This window comes from Loxodonta africana, chromosome 2, assembly GCF_030014295.1.
Source record: "Loxodonta africana isolate mLoxAfr1 chromosome 2, mLoxAfr1.hap2, whole genome shotgun sequence".
Lineage (NCBI taxonomy): Eukaryota > Metazoa > Chordata > Mammalia > Proboscidea > Elephantidae > Loxodonta > Loxodonta africana.
This window is the reverse complement of record NC_087343.1, coordinates 23228215-23253530: the sequence shown is the minus strand read 5'-3', so window position 1 is coordinate 23253530 and position 25316 is coordinate 23228215. Positions and strand designations below refer to the sequence as shown.

Sequence of the window (25316 nt, the reverse complement as noted above, 5' to 3'; positions counted from 1 at the left end):
CATATATTTTGTTGAGCTTTATAGTCATTCATGATGGCATGCTAGTCCAGTATCAGTCCCTCTTTCATGGCCAGTATGAGAAGCCTCTTTCTTGAGTTTTATTTCCAAGCCTGTTCAACTTGTCATTTCAATTATGTAATCTATTAAATATTACATAACAGAATTTTATATTTGTGTGTGTGTATATATACATATATATATATATGTATGTAAAATGGAGTTAGGCTTTTTATAGTAGTATAAGTTTAAGGTTTTCCTAATACTTGATATAAGTGATCTGCTAAAAATATACTTCAATATAGGAGAAAAATAGAACATTTTTAAAATTATAGGGAACTTCATATAAACTTGAAATGGTGTTGCACTTAAACTGGGTTGAAAGCATTTTAAAGTTCTTCCTTTACTTAAAATAAAATGAATTTTTGGCTTCAAAGATGATACGACAAGTGTGTTTTTTACAAGAATGGTGACATTAACCATAAGTCACGGAAAATCCTTTCTCAGAGAAGAGTTTATCCCTACATCCAGATATTGGCGAATCATTATGCATTCAAATATTTAATACAATCATTTAAAATATATATCAGTATTTTTTTATTAATGATTCCTCATATTAGAATGTTTTGTTTTGATTAAAAAACCGCTTCCTGATTCCAATTATATCTAATAAGAAAACTTTTAATACGATTATATTGCTCACCCAGAAAAAGAAAAAGAATATAAAATTATAATCCATTCTATTAGTGAAGTTCTAGGTAGCATTCTCAAAGACACAATTTGGAAAATCACATAACTCTTACTCCAGGTTTACAGATGAAATAATTTGGGCATAGAAATAGGAAATAACTTGTCAAAGTTCATGCTACTGAAGAGTGCTACGTACTGGATATATACCTAAGTTCGTCTGATTCTAGTACATTCTACTTATTATACCCTCAGATGCAGATTAAAAACTAATTTCTAGGAATGAGGCATGAAAACAAAAATGAGAATAAAAATTACAGAAAAAAATTGTATTATGAACTTTAGCAGCATGATCCCACTTAGCCATAGCAAAAGCCATGTAATCCATCTGGATATTGTTCAAATTTTTAAGTAAATTAATTGATATTCAGGGATTAAAATACTAACACAAAGACTGAGAGAAATAAGTAGAGATCCAAAGGAATATGTCAGTTCATAAATACAGTTGGCTAATTTTAATTGAGCAAAAATAAATACAAGAATTCAAGCAGGTAGGCCACAAGTGGCTATAAAATTAGAGTTAGTTTTTAGCTCTAGTTATATGGAATTAATACTACAGATTTTATACATCACCCTGCTTTTAATAAACAGCAGTTATTCAATTGCATTAGTACTGCATTAGGTAGAGTGTGACATTCTGTCTTCCATAATAAGGAAGACTGAAGAAGAATTGACGCCTTTGAATTTTGGTGTTGGTGATGAATATGGGATATACCATGGATGGCCAGAATGAACAAATCTGCCTTGGAAGAAGTACAACCAGAATGCTCCTTAGAACCAAGGATGACGAGACTAAGTCTTACATACCTTGGACGTGTTATCAGGAGGGATCTGTCCCTGGAGAAGGGCATCATGCCTGGTAAAGTACAGGGTCAGTAAAAAAGAGGAAGACCCTCACTGAGATGGATTGAGACAGTGGCTGCAGCAGTGGGCTTAAACATAACAAGATTATGAGGATAGTGCAGGACCAGGCTGTGTTTCATCCTTTGTACATAGGGTAGCTATGAGTTGGAACCAACTTGATGGCTTCTAACAGCAAAAACAACAACAGCCACAGACATGGTGGAGCTCTTTATTTGTTTAGATCTTCTTTAATGTATTTCCATAAAGTATTCTACATATAAGACTTTTACATTTTGTTAGATTTATTCCCATTTTCCTTATAGGTTTGTTTATTAATTTTTATTAGTTCATCGCCATTAAGATTAATGTTACCTCAGGTTTCTTTTTTCCTTTTTTCCATATCCTTGATCAGCTTGAGACAGCACATTCATAGTTTGTATAGGTTTTTTCTTTTTTTTTTTTTTTGTCTTATAACATGGATGGATATTGAATAGTATTTAGTGTTTTTTTTTTTTTTTGTCTATTTGTGTTGAAATTGATATGATGTGCTTTTTTGTCCTTCCTTTAATCCATTAACTTTATGGATAATGTTTATGTGTTTTACTCTTCTCCTTTTCTAACTATTCTTCTTTCCTCTCTTTTTTCCTTTAATAGTAAGCTAAAAATGACATTTCTGGAACTAAATCGATTAAGACAGAATTTTTTTGTTTTTTTACACACTGGTACAGTAGATTAGCTATTATTTTGCTTAGGCTGTTGATACTTAACACCTGCCATGATTGGAAGTGTCTGGTGTTGGTATCCAAATTGTATAGGCCACAAAAAAGCAAGTGATGGAGTATATTTTCCTTTCTTTGTTTTCCAGAAAAAAATGTGTACAGGATTGAAATTACCTCTTTCTTTCAATTTAGGCAAAACTATCTCAACCTGATTTTTTTTTTTTTTTTTCATTTTGAGAAAATAACTTTGGTTTTACCTAAATTTAATTTTCTTTAGTTTTGATAGTTCTACTCGTATTTTCTGTTTTTTTTTAGAGCCACTTATAGAAAAATTTTAATCCTTCCTTTGTTTTTACATTTTTAACATCTTCTTTATATGTTTTTATGCTCCTTTTGATAAATTTGTTTATATTTTATATTTATGTCTACGTACTAGTCTAATACGTTAATGTGTAAGTTTTAATTTTGGACATTTTCTCAAGTATATCAGAAATCTAGCAATAAAAAGAAAGATTTAATGTTCTCATTATGACACTACTACTATACCTTTGAAATGTAAAACTTATCAAATATTTTCCTTTTTTCATTGCATCTCCAAACTAATAAACTTATTAAAAAATAAAAAGGCAGAGTTTAAGGTGTATTTTAAAGTAGTGAATATACTATTATGGTATCTCTCCGAGTTGCACAGGAATTCCATGCTATGTTCTGATTTAAATTATTCTGTATATTTTTTTCCCAAGGGCTACTTAAAATCACACACGGCATATGTTCTCATATAAGGAGAAAATAGTCTTTTTTGTAAAGAATGTTACTTTCTATTTTCTTTGCATTTATTTAGATTTGAAACCTTGAACTTTTTAGATTGTGATTTTTCTTTTTTTAACCAGCTGCTGTGATTTTCTTATATTAATGATGAAACCAATTTTTCATCCCTCAGACTCTGACAGCATACAATGAATTCTGACAACTTTCTCCCACTTCGGTTCCTAAATAACATGTAATTTCCTTGATATGACAAAATATCATTTTAGCATTCATGCCATGCCTTGTTGTTCATTTTTCATTTTTCTGTAAGTTAATGAGTTCCAGCAAGAGTGCTTTCATAAAGTTGTCTTTTGCCAAGAGTCCTGCTGCAGCATATGGATCTAGTGACAAGCTACACTATTAAGGAGATTTGTTTTAAACCAATGCTCTAAAGTGTGCATGGAAATACTAAATACATCCCTGTGTGTTTTCCAGACAATCCTGCTTTGCTGAGCCATGTCACAGTGGGTATTAGGGTTCTGGATGTCAATGACAATCCACCCGAACTCGCCAGGGAATATGATATTGTTGTCTGTGAAAATTCTAAGCCTGGCCAGGTAAGTTAATTATTTCCTTACTAGCATTTAAATGGAAGAAAAATGAGCAGCTTTATTTTTATTATGTTTAGGTATAGTACATAGAATCTTGCAAACTATTTTTGTATTGAGGGAAAATAATTTTATAAACCTTTAGTATAAGCTGCAAGTATATTTTTTCTTTTCTTTTTTTTTAGGAAACAAATTCTCTGGATTTCAAATGTAACTCAACAAATCAACTCATTCATTCCTGCACTCATCATTACAATAAAAATATATTGAATTCTTTATGTACAGCTTTGCATTCAGTGTTGAGGAAACAGCAAACTTTCCTGTCCTAATGAAGCTTCATCTAGGTTGGAGAGGGGGAACTGACTTGGTCTATTTTGGGGGACTGAAGAAAATGACTTATGAGTGATGATTGAGTGATATTGAGTACTGAAAGATGATTAGAATTTAACCAGGTGAAGAATGTGTATATATTAGGGATGGGGAGTGTGCAGGAAGGAAAGAAGAGCTTGAACATAGGGCCTGAGGCTGGATATAGAATGTCAACGAGTGAAGGGATTGTGGGAATTTTGAAGGAAGACCAGAGTGGCTGAGGCACGGAAAACAAACAGGAGGCTGGCACGGGATGGTCATTTGTCTTGCATGCTGCATAACAGATTACACAAAGTTAGCAGCTAAAACAATGGGGCACATGAAAAGATGTTCAATGTCCTTAGCATTGGGGGAATGTAAATTAAAACTGCAATGATGTGTCACTAGACACTTATCAGATGGGCTAAAATAAAAGAAAATAAAAGCAGGTGAGATGCAGAGAGACTGAATCATTCTTAACATTGCTGGGGGAATATAAAAGAGTACAGCTACTCTGGAGTACATTTTGGCAGTATATTAAAAAAAATAAACACACAACTACCATACGATTCACCAATCGCACTCTTGAACATTTATCCTAGAAAAATGAAGACTTACGTTCTGACAAAAACTTGTATATAAATGTTATATTAATTCTATTCACAATAATACGGATCTGGAAACAATCCGTATGTACCTCAATGAGTGAATGATTAAGTAAACCGCAGTACAACCATATCATGGAACGTTGCTCAGCAATAAAGAAGGAATAAAGTGTTAATACATGTAATAAACCTGGATGAATTTCCAGAGAGCTTTTCTAAGTGAAAAAAAGCCAATCCCCAAATTTACGTAATTTATGATTGCTATAACTCAACATAAAGAAAACAAAACTAACAACTGGACCAACAAACAACATCATGATAAATGGAGAAAATAATTGAAATTGTCAAGGATTTCATTTTACTTAGATCCAGAATCAGTGGCCACAGAAGCAGCAGTCAAGAATCAAACGACACATTGCATTGGGCAAATCTGCTCTAAAAGACCCCCTTAAAATGTGAAAAGCAAAGATGTCACTTTGAAGACTAAGGTGCACCTGTCCCAAGCCATGGTATTTTCAGTTGCCTCATATGCACATAAAAGCTGGACAATGAAAAAAGGAAGACTGAAGAAGAATTGATGCATTTGAATGACTGTATTGGTGAAGAATACTGAATATACCATGGACTGCCAGAAGAACAAACACATCTGTCTTGGAAGAAATAAAGCCAGAATGCTCCTTAGAAGTGGGGATGGTGAAACTTCATCTTACGTACCATGGACATGTTATCAGGAAGGACCACTCTCTGGAAAAAGACATTAAAATGAAGAAGAGCCTGAAGGAGATGGATTGACACAGTGGCTGCAAGAATAGGCCCAAACATGGCAACAACTGTGAGGATGACTCCGGACCAGGAAATATTTTGTTCTGTTATATATAAGGTTGCTATGAGTTGCAAATGACTTGTTGGCACCTAACACAACATGATTTCACTGGAAAAATATTCTTAACATGAAAAAAAATATATGTATATATAGAAATTGGTCTTTGCCATATCTTCAGGAGGGGTAGAGGCAGCAGAGAAGTGGGTGTGGCTACGAAAGTGCAACATGAGGGATCTTGATAACAGAAATATTTGTCAACATACTGGCCATAATATTGTACTGTAGTTTTGCAAGCTGTTATTACTGAGAGGAAGAGCCCTGATGATGCAAACAGTTAAGTGCTTGGCTGCTAACTGAAAAGTTGGCTGTTCAAACCCACCCAGTGACTCAGTGGGGAAAAGACTAGGCAATCTGCTTCCATAAAGATTAAAAAAAAAAAAAATCATTGCCACTGAGTCGATTCCAACTCATAGTGATCCTACAACACAGAGCAGGACTGCTCCATAAGGTTTCCAAGGAGGCGCTGGTGGATTTGAACCACCAACCTTTTTGATTAGCAGCCATAATACGCTGTAGCTCTTAACCACTGCACCACCAAAGCTCCAAAAACATTACAACCAATAAAACCCTATAGGGCAGTTATACTCTGTCACATTGTATCACTATAGTCAAAATCAACTTGAAGGCACCTAATGACAGCCACCACTGAGGAAAATGTTAAAGGGTATATGGATTCTCTCTACAGTATTTCTATCAACTGTATATGAATCTGTGATTACCTGAAAACAGAAAGTTTAATTAAAAATAAAAACAACCAAAAAAGACATAATGCCTTCAAAAGAATGACAATACTAAAAGCTGACCTTTCATAAAGAAAGATGAAAGTTGGACAAGAGTGGAAAGATAAATTCCAAGTTACAAGATAATGACTGACAATCCTGAATTCTTTTTCTCCCAAAAATATTAGTTGAAAATAAAGACAATCAAAAGACATCCTTAGGCATGTGGATGTGAACGTCTGTTTTCAATCCTAAAATGCTAGTCACAGTTTTATAGTTGAATTTATTTATATTAGCTTGTGACCTTGAATTTTCCTTTGACCTCTCATACTGTCTACCTCTTGTTCATGTAAAAGTTCCTACAGGCATTTTCTGTACACCACACTCCCTCTCAGTGTCACATTGCTAGCCTGAGTCCTTCAGTTCTACCCTCTACAAGGACCACTTAGCCTCTGCAGCACTTCTAAGAAATTTTATGTGACTTTGTAAATGCAAACATATTGTATGTTGCTGTTAAGTGCCGTCAAGTTGGTTCAACTCATAGTGACCCTATGTACAATAGAACAAAACACTGCCCAGTCCTGTGTCATCCTCACAATCATTGCTATATTTGAGCCCATAGTTGCAGCCACTGTGTCCATCCATCTCATCGAAGGGCTTCCTCTTTTCTGCTGACCCTCTACCTTACTAAGCATTATGTCCTTCTCCAGAAACTGGTCACTCCTGGTAACATGTCCTAAGTACATGAGATGAAGTCTTGCCATCCTTACTTCCAAGGAGCACTCTGGCTGTACTTCTTCTAAGACAGACTTTTTCGTCCATGGTATATTCAATATTCTTTGCCAGCACCGTAAATCAAAGGCATCAGTTCTTCTTCAGTCTCCTGGCTTTATAAATGTAAACATTTTAAACAAGCAAATACAGTATTTAAGACAATGTCCTAATGTCCTGGAGCCATAGATTCACAATAAATAAGGAGACATAGTTCCTGCCATCATAGATTTTATCTTCTTGTTGTAGTACAGTATCAAACAACTAATTTCAAAATGATTAATTGCAATTGCTATTGTGTTATGGATGTGAAATTCTGAGTGATACAAATGTACTTGTCTTGGGCACAAAATAAACCTTCCTTTTAGAAGAATTGATCTCTGAAGTGTATTTGAACCAAATGATTTATATTGTTGATAGTTGGGATCTAGTGGAAGTTGGGAAACATATAAAGTAGTAAAGAAAGAACATGGAATGATAGGGAAATCCAAAGAAAGGGCAAGTGGTTGGAGAACACAGAGCAAATGACCAAATAGGTCCTGATTTGACCTTAAGGTTCTTGGTTTTCTCCAAAACAACAAACAAAAAAACAAAATAAATCATTAAATAGTCTAAAGCAGGCAAATGAAATGATATACAATTTGAAAAAATGATCAGCCATTTTTTTATTTCATATGAACTTCTTAATGAAATCACACCTATGCCATATTTTTACACAAATAATGCACACATTATACATTTTTTTGCTTACTAGGCAACACCCCATCCTATTTTTGTAAACACATTATCTTACATGTGTTATATGGGTAAAAACCCATTATATGGGTGGGCACATTATTTATGTGGACACTTATTTGTGAAAAAATATGGTATTTCTGGCTTTTTTGAGATAAAATTATCATTTACATTAGAATCAACATATGTTGTTCGAAAACATTAAGTTTCCTGAAATGCCTATTTAACAACTACAACTACTGTTTATTTACTAAATTTATCAAATATTAAATCATTTTTTATATATTAATATATGCACACATATTTGAATATCTATACCTGTGTCTATATCTATATGTATACCTATATTCAATCCCAATGGGTTATGGATTCTCTTACAACTTATAACCTTTTACTCGTGATTACGCTTGTTCTTCCAATAAATTCATTAAAAAGAATATTAGTTAATATTCCTACTATCTAATATTATCTAGTATTAAATTTGGTACAGTAAATGTTAAACTAATAAAATATGCAACAATTATTTTTGAGGGATTTATGCTTTAATAAACTTGTACAACTAAACAACAGAATATTAAATCCCTTTATTTGGTTTGGAGACCTGATGGCACAGTGGTTAACTGTTCAGGTGCTAACAAAAGGTCAGTAGTTTGAATCCACCAGCTGCTCCTTGGAAACCCTACAGGTTAGTTCTACTCTGTCCTACAGGGCCACTACGGGTCAGAATTAACTCAACGGCAACAGATTTGGTTTTTGGGTTTTATTTGGTTTACTTTTTTAAGTAGATGAGTATACATTCTGGAAATTATATGCACTTTCAAAAAAAAAAAAGGAAAACCTGTTACTATCAAAAGAAAATAAAGCCACCAAAATTAAAATAAAAATTATTTTTTCATAACTTTTCCTCAGGTGAACTCATACATTACTATGTGTATAGAAATAGAATTAAATTTAAAAATGTTCCATGGATTGTTTTGGGTTAGTTAAATCCTTACTAAGGCTATTTAGCAAGTTTTAAGATTTAAGGTAACAGAAGAATGAATACATTTGAGTCCAGGCTAAATCAATTTTTGTCACTGGCTGTATATATATATAGAAACATTAAATTCAATCTTATCAATAAAATGTTCAATAAATAGAATTTGCCATAGTGTAAATCTTTGCAAAGCCTTTCTCTGATGTAATGTTACAGAACAATATTTTGTAAAAGTTTCTATTTACTTTCATAAAAGTAGTTATAATAACATTTTTCAGTGTAAAAGTATTGATCTTTTGAAGAACTCTTTCTCTAAACAAAAATATTTGAAACTTAACATTCCCTGATGAACATTCCTTGTTGTTATATAAACAGGGAGTTTGTTAATAAATTGCAATGTGTTGCGAAAAGACAAGATTTTTGGTCAGCTACACATTTTGTTATAATGAAATTTGAAATGCTGTTGTTGTTAGGTGTCATTGAGTCAGTTCTGACTCATAGCAACCCTAAGCACAATAGAAAGAAACACTGCCCAGTCCTGCACCATCCTTACAATAGTTGTTTTATGCTTGAGCTCATTGTTGCAGCCACTATGTCAATCTACCTCCTTGAGGGTCTTCCTCTTTTCCACTGACTCTGGACCCTGCCAAGCATGATGTCCTTCTCCAGGGACTGATCCCTCCTGAAAACATGTCCAAAGTATGTAAGACACAGTCTCACCATCCTTGCCTCTGGGGAGCATTCTGGCTGTACCTGTTCTAAGACAGAATTGTTCATTCTTTTGGCAGTCCATGGTGTATTCGATATTCTTACCCAACACCACAATTCAAAGGTGCCAGGTCTTCTTCGGTCTTCCTTATTCATTGTCCAGCTTTCACATGTATATGATGCGATTGAAAATACCATGGCTTGGGTCAGTTGCACCTTAGTCTTCAGGGTGACATCTTTGCTCTTCAACACTTTAAAGAGGTTCTTTGCAGCATATTTACCCAATGCAATGCGTCTTTTGATTCCTTGACTGCTGCTTCCATGGCTGTTGATTGTGGATCCAAGTAAAATGAAATCCTTGACAACTTCAATCTTTTCTCTGTTTATCTTGATGTTGCTCATTGGTCCAGTTATGAGGATTTTTGTTTTCTTTATGCAATAGCGAAAGATTCTATGGGGAAAATATTAAACGATGCAGGAAGCATCAAAAGAAGATGGAAAGAATACACAGAGTCATTATACCAAAAAGAATTAGTTGATGTTCAACCATTTTAAGAGGTGGCATATGATCAGGAACCGATGGTACTGAAGGAAGAAGTCCAAGCTGCTTTGAAGATATTGGCAAAAAAACAAGGCTCCAGGAATTCATGGAATATCAACTGAGATGTTTCAACAAACAGATGCAGCACTGGAGGTGCTCACTCATCTAGACCAAAAAATATGGAAGACAGCTTCCTGGCCAACTGACTGGAAGAGATCCATATTTATGCCTATTCCCAAGAAAGGTGATCCAACTGAATGTGGAAACTATAGAACAATATCATTAATATCACACACAAGCAAAATTTTGCTGGCGATCATTCAAAAATGGCTGCAGCAGTATATCAATAGGGAACTTGCAGAAATTCAGGCTGGTTTCAGAAGAGGACATGGAACCAGGGATATCATTGCTGATGTCAGATGGATCCTGGTTGAAAGCAGAGAATACCAGAAGGATGTTTACCTGTGTTTTATTGACTATGCAAAGACATTCAGTTGTGTGGGTCATAACAAATATGGATAACATCGCCAAGAACGGGAATTCCAGAACACTTAATTGTGCTCATGAGGAACCTTTACATAGATCAAGAGGCAGTTGTTCGGACAGAACAAGGGGATACTGATTGGTTTAAAGTCAGGAAAGGTATGCATCAGGGTTGTAATCTTTCACTATACCTATTCAATCTGTATGCTGAGCAAATAACCTGAGAAGCTGGACTATATGAAGAAGAATGGGGCATCAGGATTGGAGGAAGACTCATGAAAAACCTGCGTTATGCAGATGACACAACCTTGCTTGCTGAAAGTGAAGAGGACTTGAGGCACTTACTAATGAAGATCAAAGACCACAGCCTTCAGTATGGATTGCAAGAAATTTGAAATAACCAATGTATATTTCATGAAAGCCAGTTGCTGGTTAATTTTTTTTTTTTTTTCCTGGAAAGAGAGAGAGAGAAATAAGTGCTGCTTCTTGGTGTTTTCTTATAGAAAAACACTTGTATTTACCAGTTGTATTAACATGGGTAAATAATTCATCCCATGGAACCTTGGTTTTCTCATCTGATAAACAGGAATATTGTTAACTAGAACTAGGATTACTGTGAAGGATAAATAAATGTGAAAAAAAGTTCTTATCCTAGTATCTGTTTTATATTAAGAAGACAAATAAGTGTAGATGTTATTATTTATAGTATTAATATTAGTATGTGATTTTAATTTGTTGGTCAGATCAATGACATGTGAAGTTGTTCCTCAGATATAAATTAAATGATAATACTAATTTACATTTTTTAATGTGTTAATAACTATGGAAAAAGGATACAAAGACTAAAATATATGATTGCTTTTAATACAAATATATATAAGAAAATATATATGTAAGTAATATTTAATATCTTGATCATTATTTGGGCAAATTGAGTTTGAAGCAAATGCTTCCCATTTTTTTTCCCTCCTATTTGGAACTTGGAGCCCTGGTGCCACAGTGGTTAAGAATTCAGCTGCTAATCAAAAGCTTAGAAGTTTAAATCCATCAGCTGCCCCTTGGAAACCCTATGAGGCAGCTCTACTCTGTCCCGTAGGGTTGCTATGAGTCTGAATTGACTTGCCGACAATGGGTTTTGGTTTTCAATTTAGTCAAATTAGTATTTCACCCCTACAACAAAAAATGAAATGTTCTTTTTGAGGTCTCAAATGAGCTGTGTATTGCTAGTTCAAAACACAAATTTTTCAGATTCATCTTATTTAGCTCCTCCAAACCTCTGAGATAATTGGATCAATTCTATAACCTAAAACACCATCTTGACTTCAATGAAAACATATGCTTTCCTGGTTTTATTCCCATTGACCTTTCCTTCCTAGTACTTTTATATTCCTCCTAGTTAATCTGCCCAATTAATGTTAGGCTCATTACGTGGAGAGGAAGCTCTTATTTTTCTAAGAAAGGGCTGGAAAGAGAGCACCTAAGCATTAAATATTAAAAATACTGATTTTGCTTATTTGTTTGACTATTTACTGTTTAATAGTGAAATGATTATAAAACTTGTTGCCATTGAACCAATTACGGCTCATAGTGAACCCATGTATTACAGCATAGAACTGAGCTTCATAAGGTTTTCTTGGATGTAATCTTTTATGGAAACAGGTTGCTAGGCCTTTCTTCCCTGGTGCCTCAGGGTGACTTCAAACCACCAACCTTTGGGTTAGTAGTCCAGCACAAACTGTTTGTGGCACCCAGGAACCTTAACAGAAATGTTGTTGTTAGGTGCTGTAAAGTCAGCTGCTACTCACAGCGGCCTTGTGTATAACAGAAAGGAACGTCATCAGATCCTGTACGTTCTGCACAATCGTTGCTACGTTTGAGCCCATTGTTGCAGCCTCATGTACTTCCCCAGCAATTGGTCCATCCAGATGACATGTCCAAAATAAGCAAGAAGGGTCTTACCATCCTCACATCTAAAGAGCATTCTGGCTGTACTTCCAAGACAGATTTGTTCATTCTTCTGTCAGTCCATAGTATATTCAGTATTCTTTGCCTACATAACAATTTGAATGTGTCTATTATTCTTTGGTCTTCCTTTTTCATTGTCCAACTTTTGCTTGTATATGAAGCAAATGAAAATGCCATGGCTTGGGTAAGGCACGTCTTAGTCCTCAAAGTGACATCTTCACTTCCTAACACTTAAGAGAATTCTTTTGCAGCAGATTTACCCAAAGCAATATGTCATTTAACTTATTGACTGCTGCTTCCATAGGTATTGATTGCTGATTCAAGAATAACAAAATTAACTAATATAATTTGTCTTCAACTCTTGGGCCATCTGGAATAGTTTTATTTCTATAGCTTAACTTATTCTGCTCCTGAGCGTGCCTATAAGCCAAATTTTAGAATCGCTTTCTCTCAGTCACTAAAGATGAAAACTTAGCAGATACAGTGTTGAGTGATCTGCTTTTGCCGCTGACATTATTTTAAATATTTGGAGCGCATCACAATTCCACTGAGCATCAGGTTCCTCGTCTGCAAAATGCAGGGGCTGGATCCTGGCCTCCGAGGCCCCTTGAAACAGGAAGAAATGCAAGACTCCATTGCTTTTGCATTTACTGATTGAGACCAACACGCTCCGCAAGGCTGTTCTACATCAACACTGGGATATTTATATTTGTACAAACAATACTTCATATCTCCCCAAACAGGTGTTCATACAAAATTTTAAAACTAATTGGTCCCAAGGTACTGCAGGTGATAAAGAAAATTTAAAACGATGTTTGTGCTGTCCTAGAAAATAAACCGTGAATGATTATAAATTGTGCTGTAAGATTTTTTCTAAGATCTAATGCAAGAGAACAAATTACTCGTTATTTTCATAAGTTGCTTTTGAAAACACTCAAAATGGATAAAGGGATTATACAAAAATACTTTTATCTTAGCAATTTAAAATGATGCAATATAATCAAAATCAACTCTAATTTAATATTCAGTATTTTTTTTTCTTTAGGTTATTCACACCATCAGTGCCACTGATAAAGATGATTTTGCCAATGGACCAAGGTTTAACTTCTTTCTCGATGACCACTTGTCTATAAACCCAAACTTCTCTCTGAAGGACAATGAAGGTGAACATATGTACATCTATTTTTTTTTTTTTGATTGATGTGGTTTCTGCTTTGACTGGATACATAAAATAGGCTTGAACAGTTTTCCTGTATTCTCATCTGCCCATGAACAGCTTGCAAATAAGCATTGAAAGTCAGTTTGATGTTAATGTGTTATGATCTGTGAATAGCTTGTATTTAAAATTGAGCCATACGTACAAATAACTTTCATAGAATTTATTCAGAAAAAAAAAAAAAGGAACGTACATGTACTATGCTCTTGGGCAAATTTTAAAAGAAATCTTCGCTGACAAACATGTTTATGAAAGCTGCTGCAATGGCTAGGGGGTGGAAAAAATTTAAATTAGGAAAAATGAAAAATATGTCTTAGGGACAGTTAGGGAAGGAAATGCAGTGGTTGAAATCATCCTGCGTTAGCAGGGCTATCAAGAAGTGCTGTACAAATTATATTTTCTTTTGTTATTATGGATATTTTTCTAAAATATGGATAGATGAATATGCATAATAGCAGAGTACTGTGGAAATCTTTGAATTATCTTTGTTTAACCATCTGTATTGCGTGCGGGGAAAAAATAAAGAACCCAGAATTTAGGAACTGTGTAAGATTCATCATGATTTAGATTTCCTATTTGGTAGAATCCTCCAGGTTGTATAGAAGTCATCTTTCCATACCTAAGGGAAGCAATAAGCAATAAGCTATTCTGTATGTGCAGTACTCTAATTGGCATCAATGTTTTCCTTCCCCAAACTGTTTTTGACCATTTTTATCTGAATATGCTATTTGAAACTTGCATCAGAATCCCATGAAGAAACAATGGTACAAACATTTTCAAGTAAACATTTAATTCTCTCTTTGTACCCTTCTAGGAAATGCATTTTCAAACCCTATAAAAAAAAATAGTGGTAAATGAGAACCAATTGAAAGGAATTTCTCCCACCATTCCTAAAGCTTTTTTAAAATGCCAGGACAAGGATATCAAAGTGTGCCTGTGACCATACCAAGATTTATATGAACTCACAAAGTTTGATTTTCTCTCCCATGTTAAGCGCCCTGGTTGCACAATGGTTAAGAAGAGCTCAGCTGCTAACCAAAAGGTCAGCAGCTGGAATCTACTAGTTGCTCCTTAGAAATGGGGGAATCCTATGGGGTTGCTATGAGTCAGAATGAACTTGATGGCAATGGGTTTGGAGAAATATATATATATATATATATATATATATATATACACACACACACACATATACGTATATATGTATGCATAATCACACATATATACACATATGTATAATTGAAATGCACTCGTGTATGAAAAATCCATTTAATTGACTATTATGCATTTAATGACATCTTACAATCCCAATTATATGTAGTGCAGTTAATCATGTGAAGTATGCAAAAATTTAATTTATATTTTTGTCACATTTTGAAGAAATGTACCTGTCAATATCGTTTACTTACCGCCTTGGTGTATTGAAATCCAATCTAGACATAAATACTTACATTTCTATTGGATTTTCTTTTTCTTTTCCACTGAAGGTATTACTTAATTTTACATATTGGAAATAACTTTCATTTGGTAATATTACAGTGAAAATTCAAGTCATAATTAAAAATATGTTAAATTCAAGCTATTTAATAAGCTACATATGTAACCCAGTACAAGAAAAATACCAAACCAAAAACCAAACCCCAGTGCCATCGAGTGAGTCAGTTCTGATTCATGGCGACCCTATAGGACAGAGTAGAACTGCCCCACAGAGCTTCCAAGGAGCGTCTGGCAGATACAAACTGCTGACCCTTTGGTTAGCAGCCATAGCACTTAACCACTACACCACCAGGGTTTCCTTTAGAAAAATAAGAGAACTTTATTATTATCGAAATCTGCATTAGTGACTAAAAGTTCTTCACACAAGATTATTATACCAGTTATTTGTAGATTCAATTAATGATTATGTTATAAATCTCTTAATTCAGTGATAAGACAATTAACCATGTTGGTTAATCACATTTAAGGTATTCCCCTCAAAATATATAAACTTTTAATAGAGTTTAGGATGCATGTGTAAAATTTTCAAGATTTTCCTTAATAATACAAATAAATATTCAAATTGGCTATACTATTTCAAACACGAGGAGCCTGTGGACAGTTATATAGTGGTAAAGTTAATTTCAAGGAGCCCTAGTGGCACAATGGTTAAATGCTCATCTATTAACTAAAATGTTGTAGGTTCGAATCCACCCAGTGGCTCCAGAGCAGCAAAGACCTGGAGATCTGCTCCTGTACAGATTACAGCCAAGAAAACCCTGTGGAACAGTTCTACTCTGTCACACTTGCTATGAATTGGAATTGACTCAATGGCACCCAACAACAACAAAATGAATTTCATTTATTTCTAAGAATAATTTTAAAATTGTGTGAATTGATGAAATTATATATAACAATAATAGTTTCTCTTTGATAGAAAAAGCATTAATTTTCTGATAAAAGTGATGCTAGTTCATTATTGTAAATAAGTGTTTTGAGCAACACTTGGTTGTGCTACATAAGGCTGGTTTCTTAACCACTCTACAACTCAGTTTACACATCCATAAATTGTGATTAGAAATGCCAAATTGTAGCACTGAAAGAATTAATGATACCATAAGTAAGGCATTGCAGTTGAGATGGTGTCTTTTCTTCCAAACACAAAATGGTGATAGATAAAAATGTATAAAGATGAAGATAAAAATGTATAAAGCTGAAAATAAAAATATAATAGCCTTACCAAATGAATACATACATATATATCTGGACAACTTTAGAACAAAAATACAATGAAGTAAAAGTCAGAAAATATGGGCCCTCTGGATACTGGGTGGTTGGGCATTGTATTATATGAATTAGAATACCTTTGCATGCCCCCAAAGCATAAAGAAAGCAAGCTCATAGAAAGAAATATAGCCATGATTTTTTTTTTTTTATGACATATATGGAAATGCATATTTGAGGAAACAAAAGAAAGGAGATACAGCGTCCTAGCTAGGACCAGGGATCAGAAAGCCATTGGTTTAGCAACATCTCCAAAACTGCTGTATGGCAAAGAATGAGTGGAGAGAATAAGAGGTTTAGGAAGACAGCAAGGAATGCATTAATTGTTGTTTATCATAAGCTTAAAGTTCAAAATTTTAAAAGATAGTACATAAAATGAGAAATAAGTCAGGAAATAGATTCATTCGGAATAATAAGAAACAAATGATGGGAAAAAAGAAAACAATATAAGTGGATTTATGATTGTTTAAATGAAAAGAACTAATAAACATCTTTAAAAAAGACTAAGAATTGATTAAAGGAAATGAGACGATGAAATAAAACAAATTTGCATGAAAATAATTACAAAATTCTTATGAAGACTATACATATCAAATATATATATAGAACTATATATGAAAAATATAGAAATGTAGTTGTGTATATTGGGACACACATATCTAGAAATGTAATTATGCTATATATATATACATAAAGAGAGAGACAGAGAGAGACCCTGGTTGGTGCTAACAGTTAATGCACTTGGCTGCTTACTAAAAGGTTGGAGGTTTGAGTTCCCCCGAAGCACCTTGGGAGAAAGGCCTGGTGATCTGCTTCTGAAAAATCAGCCATCTAAAACCCTGTGGAGCACAATTCTACTCTGATGAACATAGGGCCTTCATGAGTTGGAATTGATTCAACAACTGGTATATATACATATTCAGAAATATAAATACATTATATACACATATATGTATATGCACATGTATACACACACACAGAGATAGCATTACCTCTAGGCTAGATACAGAGAGATTTAACAAACTCAAATACAAAATTCATAAATTTAAGCAAATAAACCTCAGATGAAAAAATGTAATCGTAGCTATTTTTAGCTATTATTGTTGCCATTGAGTTGACCCTGAGTCATAGTGATCCTACATACAACAGAACGAAACACTGCCCAGTCCTGCGCCACCCTTGTAATTGTTGCTATGTTTGAGCCCAGACAGTGTTGCAGCCAGTGTCAATCCGTCTCACTGAGGGTCTGCTTCTTTTTCACTGACCCTCACATTTACCAAATATGATGTCCTCCAGGGACTAGTCCTCCTGATAACATGTCCAAAGTAAGCAAGACGATGACTTGGCACCTTCACTCCTAAATGTCCAAAGGAGTTAAAAAGAAATTAGAGCATGAAAACAATATTTGTAGGAAAATGCATGATGATTTTTCAGAATTGAAAAAAAAAAAGAGGACTTTTAGATTGAAAATAAACACCAAGAGCCATGCAGAAAAATTAAATCCATACTTGGATAGGTAAGATCGAAGAAGTCAAACCTGAAAGATAAAAAATTTAAGCTATCAGAAAGAAAAGACAGAATACTGAAAAAAGAATAATGAAATCTAAAGTGAACTTCTCATTAAAAAATACGTAGATGATAGAAGTTGGTAAAAATCACGTGCTCAAAATTCTGAAGAAAAACAATTTGCATTTGTCAATCTTCTCTATATTTACTTAAAAATAGTAAACTGGCAGGGATTAAGGAAAGATGGATAATGAAACTTTTTTCCAATATATGAAAAGAATCTTTTTCTTTCACTACAGATATTTTGACAAGTATTGTATTAATATTTGTTTTCAGGAGCTTTGTAAGAAACAATAGACAAGAGGAAAAATCCATAATTAATATTTAATTTCATGTATTACAACTTGAAGAAAAACACAAAATTAAGAGAATCAGAAGATTAAAAACAAAGCATAATTTATCAATACAGCAGAAGGTTGGAAAGGAGAATAAAAGGTACAAAGCGAAATCACAGAAAATGAAAAATTTAAAAAGTGGAAATTAATCTGACTATACCATAGTCACAATCAGGTTCATTTTATTTTTAAAAAATACACTGATATATGCTGTTTACAAGAGTTACTCCAAATTCAAAATGAGTCAGAAGCCTGATTATAAATAAATAAATAAGAAACAGTTACCCATTGCTGCACAGGAAAACAAACCCAAAACCTGGTGTCTTAAAACACTTCTAAAGATCAGCAATTTGGGCCAGGTTCCCCTAAACAGTTTTTCTAGTGTCAGGGCTTCTGTAGCCACTCTAACTAATCAATATTATGCTGAATATCCTCATTAATCAAAAAGACAAAACGAACAAGGACAATAACATTGAGAAATAAAACCCAAGGTTATTATTGTTATCAGATGATATGATTGTGTACCTGAAAATTCAAGACGTTCTGTAAAAACACCTTAAGAAATTGTGGGAGAAATGGCCACATCTTTAGAATAAAAATACCACCCAGAATAAAACCCAAGTGCAGACTTCCTTATATATATATAAATTAATAGAATAGCAAATACAATTTTAAATGGCAAAAATAAATCTCACAAAAGAACAAAAAACCTCTCAGATCAGTAGAGGAAAAATTCAATAATTGATGTTCAAGCTTATCATTATAAAAAAAGATGTTATTAAAAGTATAAAACATATCTGAAAAAGTAATATATTTACCATGTTAATCAAACAAAAATTCATATTTGCACATTGTCTATAAATTATATGTAAACTGAATAATAATTTGCAATGATATGTTAATAAAATATAAATGATTCAGGATTAAGAGTAATCAATAATATATTGAAAAAGAAGATGAAGGAGGTGTAAGAGAAGAAAGAGAAAAGAAGAAAGCATATGCTAACAGATATCAGGATTTATAGAGACGTAATATTAAAAAAATTTTTTTTTTTAATATAGGTGGTCCCTGACTTACGATGGATTTCAGTTATGATGAACCACACTTACAGCCATCTGTTGTTTTTTTTTTGTACATCTTAGTAATATGTACTACATACAATGTTGCAGCATGCAATTTGCTTACGTTATCATTCTGACATGTTCAATACTATGATTTACTGTTCAAAACACTCCCATATAGCAGGCTATGGACTTGGCTACAATGAATTTGGTGTCAGTGTCAGGAGTCCATCTTGTTGAGGGTCTTACTCTTTTTTGCTGACCCTCTATTTTACCAAGCATGTTATCCTTCTAGGTACACATATAACTGAGTAGAGATTAGTATCATGAAACAATTTCAAAACATAAAGTAAGTATTCCAAAATGGAAACAATTTATGTAACAGAGACTAAAGATTAATTAACAAAAGATAACTACCTAAAAGGAGTCCCTGGGTGGTGCAAATGGCTTTCCCTGGACTGCTAGCTTAAAAGTTGATGGATAGAACCCACTGAAAGGCATCTCTGACCTGGTAAACTGCTTCTCAAATGTCACAGCCTTGAAGTCCCATGGAACAGGCGTACTCTGTACACACAAGATTGTCACAAATTGGAGTTGAGTCGATGGCATCTAACAATGACTACTTGAATGGTGAATAAACACACAAAAAATGCACTCATATCTGTAAATGATCTTAGAATTCCCTGGGTGGTGCAAACAGTTAACATTCTTGGCTGCTAACTGAAAGGTTGAAGGTTCAAGCCAACCCAGATGCACCTTGGAAGCAAGGCCTGGTGATCTACTTCGAGATATCAGCTATTTGGAAACCCTATGAAACAAAGTCCTTTTCTGACATACATGGGATTGCCCTGAGTCAGGGTTGCTATAAGTCGGAGTTGCAATTTGAAGAAAAAAAAAAAAAAAACATTGCTGTTGAGTTGAATTTGAGAGGATAATCGTAAACATAAAAATGAGAAAAAAAAAAAACACAATAATTCAGAGTCATATGCATACAATTAGCCAAAAATAAAACCAAAATCTTGCAATGCCAAGTGGTTCAACAACCAGCGGGCTACAAGAAATCCAACTTGACTTTTGCCCCAGAAGTAGTCATTATATCAATTACATTGGACAGTAAACAAATGCACCCTCTGTTTGGGAGGGAGGCACTGTCTTTATTGTTTAAATCTGTTTGCTGTACAAACATTCTTGAACAGATAATCTAGAACAAAAAGAAAGTTAGGATCTCTGTTAGCAAGACTTGAAGAAGTCTAAGGGAAACAACAGGCATTTTCTTCCATCAACTACATCTAAGCATACTTCCCCATTCTCTTCAAAAAACAAAACTCATACTTTTGCATAGAAATAAATGTAGAAGAATATTGATTTCACTTATGCTTTCGCTGGTGAAAGATTGGGAAAAAACAAAAATGATGATCAAAGTGAGAATAGTTAAATATGTTACTATGCACGTATACAATGGAAAACCTCAGAGCAGTTAAGATAAATGAGATATGCTTGTATTTGTAACTATGGCTAATTCTCAATTATATACTGTACAGTGATATAAGAAATTTGCAGAATAGCGGTGCCTCATTCATTTATATTTTAAAAAACTCAATAAACAATGCTGTAGACTATATAAAGGCATAATAGTTAAATATACATACATAAATATATAATAGCATAATATATAATAACATATACATAAATATATAACACTGAAATATATGGTTGGGAAAGATATACTTAAAATTCAGAAGAGTAGTTAACTCTGAGTAGAAAAGGAAAGGGATAGGATTAAATAAAAATAAAAGAGGCATCTTCAACTGTATATATATATGTAATGTTTTATTTCTTAAAAGGAGATCTGAAACAAATATGGCAGAATGATATATTTTTAAAGCCAAACAATACTTTCTTTTAATTTTTACATGAGCGAAATTTTCAGTAAAACCAGTTTGGCATATCTGCTGGCATGTCATAGTCACTCCATTTTATTCGACTAGTACGTATTGCAACACTACTTACGGCAGATCAAGAACTGATGATCCCATCAGAGATGTGGTCAAGACCCAACCCCTGTTCTCAAAAACAGCTTGATCGGTAGGACAATCACACACTGAAATGGGAAAAAGAAGAAACAGGATGTTGAACGATGACATATGACAGGTGTGCCTGTCCTGGCATAGAGGATTATGGTTAATTCCTAGAGAGAGTGATATTTAAAATGATAAATGAATGGTGAGCAGTATTGAACAAGAAAAGAGCAAAAGCTGAGAAATTTTTAGGCAGAGAGGTGAGCATGTCTAAGAGTCATAGGCTGGGAGAAGCAGTATAATGAGACCAAGGAACTGCAAAAAGTTCAGCATGGCTTGACTGTAACTGATGAGAGTGTAAATTAGACTGGCAGTAGGCTAGAGAAGTAAGCAGTAGTTCTCAACAGAGTTTCCTAGAGCATGGAGGTAATGACTTTTTTAAAAAAAAAAAAATTTGCTTTGTTTTTTCTTTGTTTGATTTTTTTTTTCCTTTAATTAATTTTAAGTGCAATGGAAGCTGTAGAAATTATTTAAGCCGGAGAATGGAATAGTAAGATTTTTAAATCTTTCTGGTTGCTCTGTAGATAATGAATTGTAATGGTGGTATCCTCAATTAAAAAAAAAAATAAGGTCGGCATTGGGTCAATTATGACTCACGCTGACACTGTGTGTGTCAGAGCAGAACTGTGCTCCACAGGGTTTCCAATCGTTGGCTTTTCAGAAGTAGGTCACCATGTCTTGCTTCCAAGGTGCCTCTGAGTGGACTCAAACCTCCAAGGACACAAGCCTTCAACGTTTCCATGTTAAGCATTTGTACCACCCAGGTACTCCAGTGGTGGCGGTTGTTGTTAGTTGCCATTCAGTCAGCTCCAAGCCGCAGCGACCTTAGTACAGAATGAAGCATTGTCCAATTCTGTGCCATCTCCATGATCTTTGATATGTTTGAACCCATTGTGGCTATTGTGTCAATCCATCTCATGGCGAGTTTCCATTTTTTTCACTGTCCCTCTGCTTTACCAAACATGACATCTTTTTCTAAGAACTCTCCTTTCCTTACGATATATCCAGAGTAAGCAAGAGAAAGTTTTGCCATCCCTGCGTCTGAAGAACGTGATGTCATTCATCATTAATTGTAATTATTATGAAATACTGTCAGACCATGGGGCAGTTTTGTCTTTGTGTATGTCAATGCCAGCACTTCTTAGAATTTTTGAGTCCTCTGTTTTCATTCTCCATGGGGTTATTGCTTTTCTTCATGTCTTACAGCAGAGACACCAACTTCTCTTTTGTTTCAAACTGTCTTTTCTAGGGTGCTCATATAATAAGTAGTCTTGGAAGATAGACATAGTGTTTTCCTAAAAAACACAGAGCATATTTGTTTGCTGTAAGTGAAATAAGGATAATGAATCTCTCTGGAATAGAGTTTGGGCACATTTCCTTGAAATTCATTATTATGATTCAGGTTTCCCAAGCTCAGAGTCTCTCAACTGTGACACATCCCATTGTGTTTACAGTGCATACCTGGGATCCTCCATAACACTTCTGTTTACCTTTGGTTACAAGCGTAACCAGTGTGAATGATATTCTAAAACTTCTTGTTATGCTGTGAGTAATAAAACCCTTTGTCTGTAACCCGGGAGTCTTGTGTCTTCTGCCAGCATCTATACAACTGTGACAGACTGACTTGTTTTCATGTAAGTATGGTAAAATCACAGACTCTACATTCATTGACACTACATTGGGCTAATTCCTAGTAGAAACAACTATATAACTATCTAGTATGTATGTACAATCAACTTATCCCAGAGTTGGATACCTTAATAGAGTTATATATGGTAGCTAATTTCCTCTTGCCTACTAAAATCTTCTCCCCCATTTATAAAAAAAAAAAAAAAAATTTTTTTTTCCTATACCGTAAAGATATTTCCCTATCCATTGACCAGTTCTTTTTGCTAAATAACTGAGTTTAAAACAATGTCTCATGTTTTTTGTATCTTCCTGAACCCCATTACATTTTTCCTACCACGTGTTCTATCCCCTCATTAATCTGGATTCTGCTACTTTGACTGCTGGAGAACAAATGTCTTCTTGAATGTTCCTCTCTTTTTATATAAGCATGTATTTATTGTGGACCTAGTTTTTATTACTCTGGAGCCCTAGCGGTGCAGATGTTAAGAGCTGTGGCTGCTAACGAAAAGATTCATATTTGAAATCTACCAGCTACTCCTTGGAAACTCTATGGGGCAGTTCTAATCTGTCCTAAAGGGTCATTATGAGCTGGAATTGACTAGAGGGCAAAAGTTGTTTCGTTTTTGTTTTTTGGTAATATATAGTGGGAATATCATGATAGAAAACATATTGCCTGCATAGGGCTGATGATCTGCTTAGGGAAGCAAGAGTCCTACTAGAGAAAATGCATCCAAGCCAAGAAAATGTGGTCCAACTCACACTCTTCTACTTGTTATTCATTTTGGTCTTTACGGAGATGTAAATCTGTGGTGAAATTTTCTATCTCTCCTTCTATATTTCCTATCTTTGCCTCGACCTTCTTACACGTACAAATCTTAACAGCTTTATATTCATTGTTGGTGTCCCTTAATATCTAGATCAGTGTGGGTTATTTTGGGGGGAGATGGGGTGGGCAAGAAGGGGCTGTGACACAAGCTCTTCTTTCTTGACATGTCTAGTAATTTTTGTTTGAATCTCAAACACAATGTGTCAAACTAGAGAAGGCTCAAATGACACTATATTTCTCTGGAGACTTTTCACCATTTTCTCTGATAATCAGAGAGGAGGATTATCATTTTGGCCGTCAGAATCTGACCTGAGACGAGACTTATTTGCAGTTCTGTTTAGGTTCCGTCTTTCTCTTATCGTCCCTGTTTCTAGGGCATGACCCTCTGGGGCTTTCAAATGAGAATCTATATGTGTGCTAAGGCTGCTTACTCTGGTACTTAACTTTAACCATTGTCTGCTCAGCACCAGAAATGCCAAAAAAAAGGGCAGCGTTGTTTTCCCGGTATTTTTGGCTTAAGGTTTTAACTTCCTTTACAGCACAGCTTCCAATTTAACAAATGCCTTTAGTGAAAATCATCTATGTGTTTGAGGCCCCTCAATTTTCAATTCAATTCTAAGACCAGGAGACTTCCAAAAGCTCTCCTGGTTTCTCTGTGCCCAGCCTGGAATTCCAGCCTCTTGCTAATTCTCAGAATCAGCGAACGCTCCTAGAAGAATACAAGCCTTGTAATCAATAGTTCACCTCTCCATATTTCCTCCCTCCTTGGAATCTTAACTCCTTTAGTAATCTTGCTTCAGCAGCTTTCTGGTGCATTTAAACATATTTTGTGAATATTTCTGGCTGTTCTCTTTGTTATCAACATGAGTATTAAGCATTCAGAAACTAATTATTCTACCCGTAACTATTGTTTTTGTTTTGTTAATAAGGCTATTTGATGATAGTATTATTAAATAATTCTGACATAAATTGGTCTTGAATGAAAGAACACAATTCAATAACAACCTAATTATCATCAAAATGATGCTACTTTGATGTTCTCTAGTATGCTACAGACTTTTTTTAAAAGATTTAATTATAATTGGTTCAGAATCCCCTTCCAGGTACTGAATAAAACCTAGTACCTCTCCAAAATATTTGTGGGTTAGGGTGGGCGTTTAGTCACCTTTTGTGTCAATTGCCATTTTCAAACAAATCAGCCCTTTCTCTGGCTCGTGTTGCTCCTGTGTGTCTTCTGTGCCACCTATAATGCTTTACTCCCCAGAGCACCACATGCTGAAAGAGCAAACTACTACTAAAGGTTTGGGTCTACAGACTGCAGTGAAACAGCGGCCACAGAAAGAAATATCAGAAGGCAGAAACGTAGCCTAAGAGTAACTTCCGACTCACTTTTTCTCCAAAAATTTTCCTGGGGTAACACTCCTAAACAAGCTTGGCTTATGGATGGAACCTG

At 34.4% G+C, this 25316-nt stretch overlaps 1 protein-coding gene across 4 annotated transcripts in view; it reads left to right on the top strand.

The window, feature by feature from the left end:
• Nucleotides 1-25316, top strand: part of CDH18 (cadherin 18) — a 390041-nt gene that overhangs the window by 329039 nt on the left and 35686 nt on the right. For all 4 annotated transcript variants that reach the window (XM_003407876.4, XM_064270825.1, XM_023545398.2 and 1 more), the window contains 2 exons: nt 3549-3670; nt 13441-13558. In XM_003407876.4, the coding sequence (XP_003407924.2) occupies nt 3549-3670; nt 13441-13558 (240 nt within the window). The remainder of the gene's footprint in view (nt 1-3548; nt 3671-13440; nt 13559-25316) is intronic.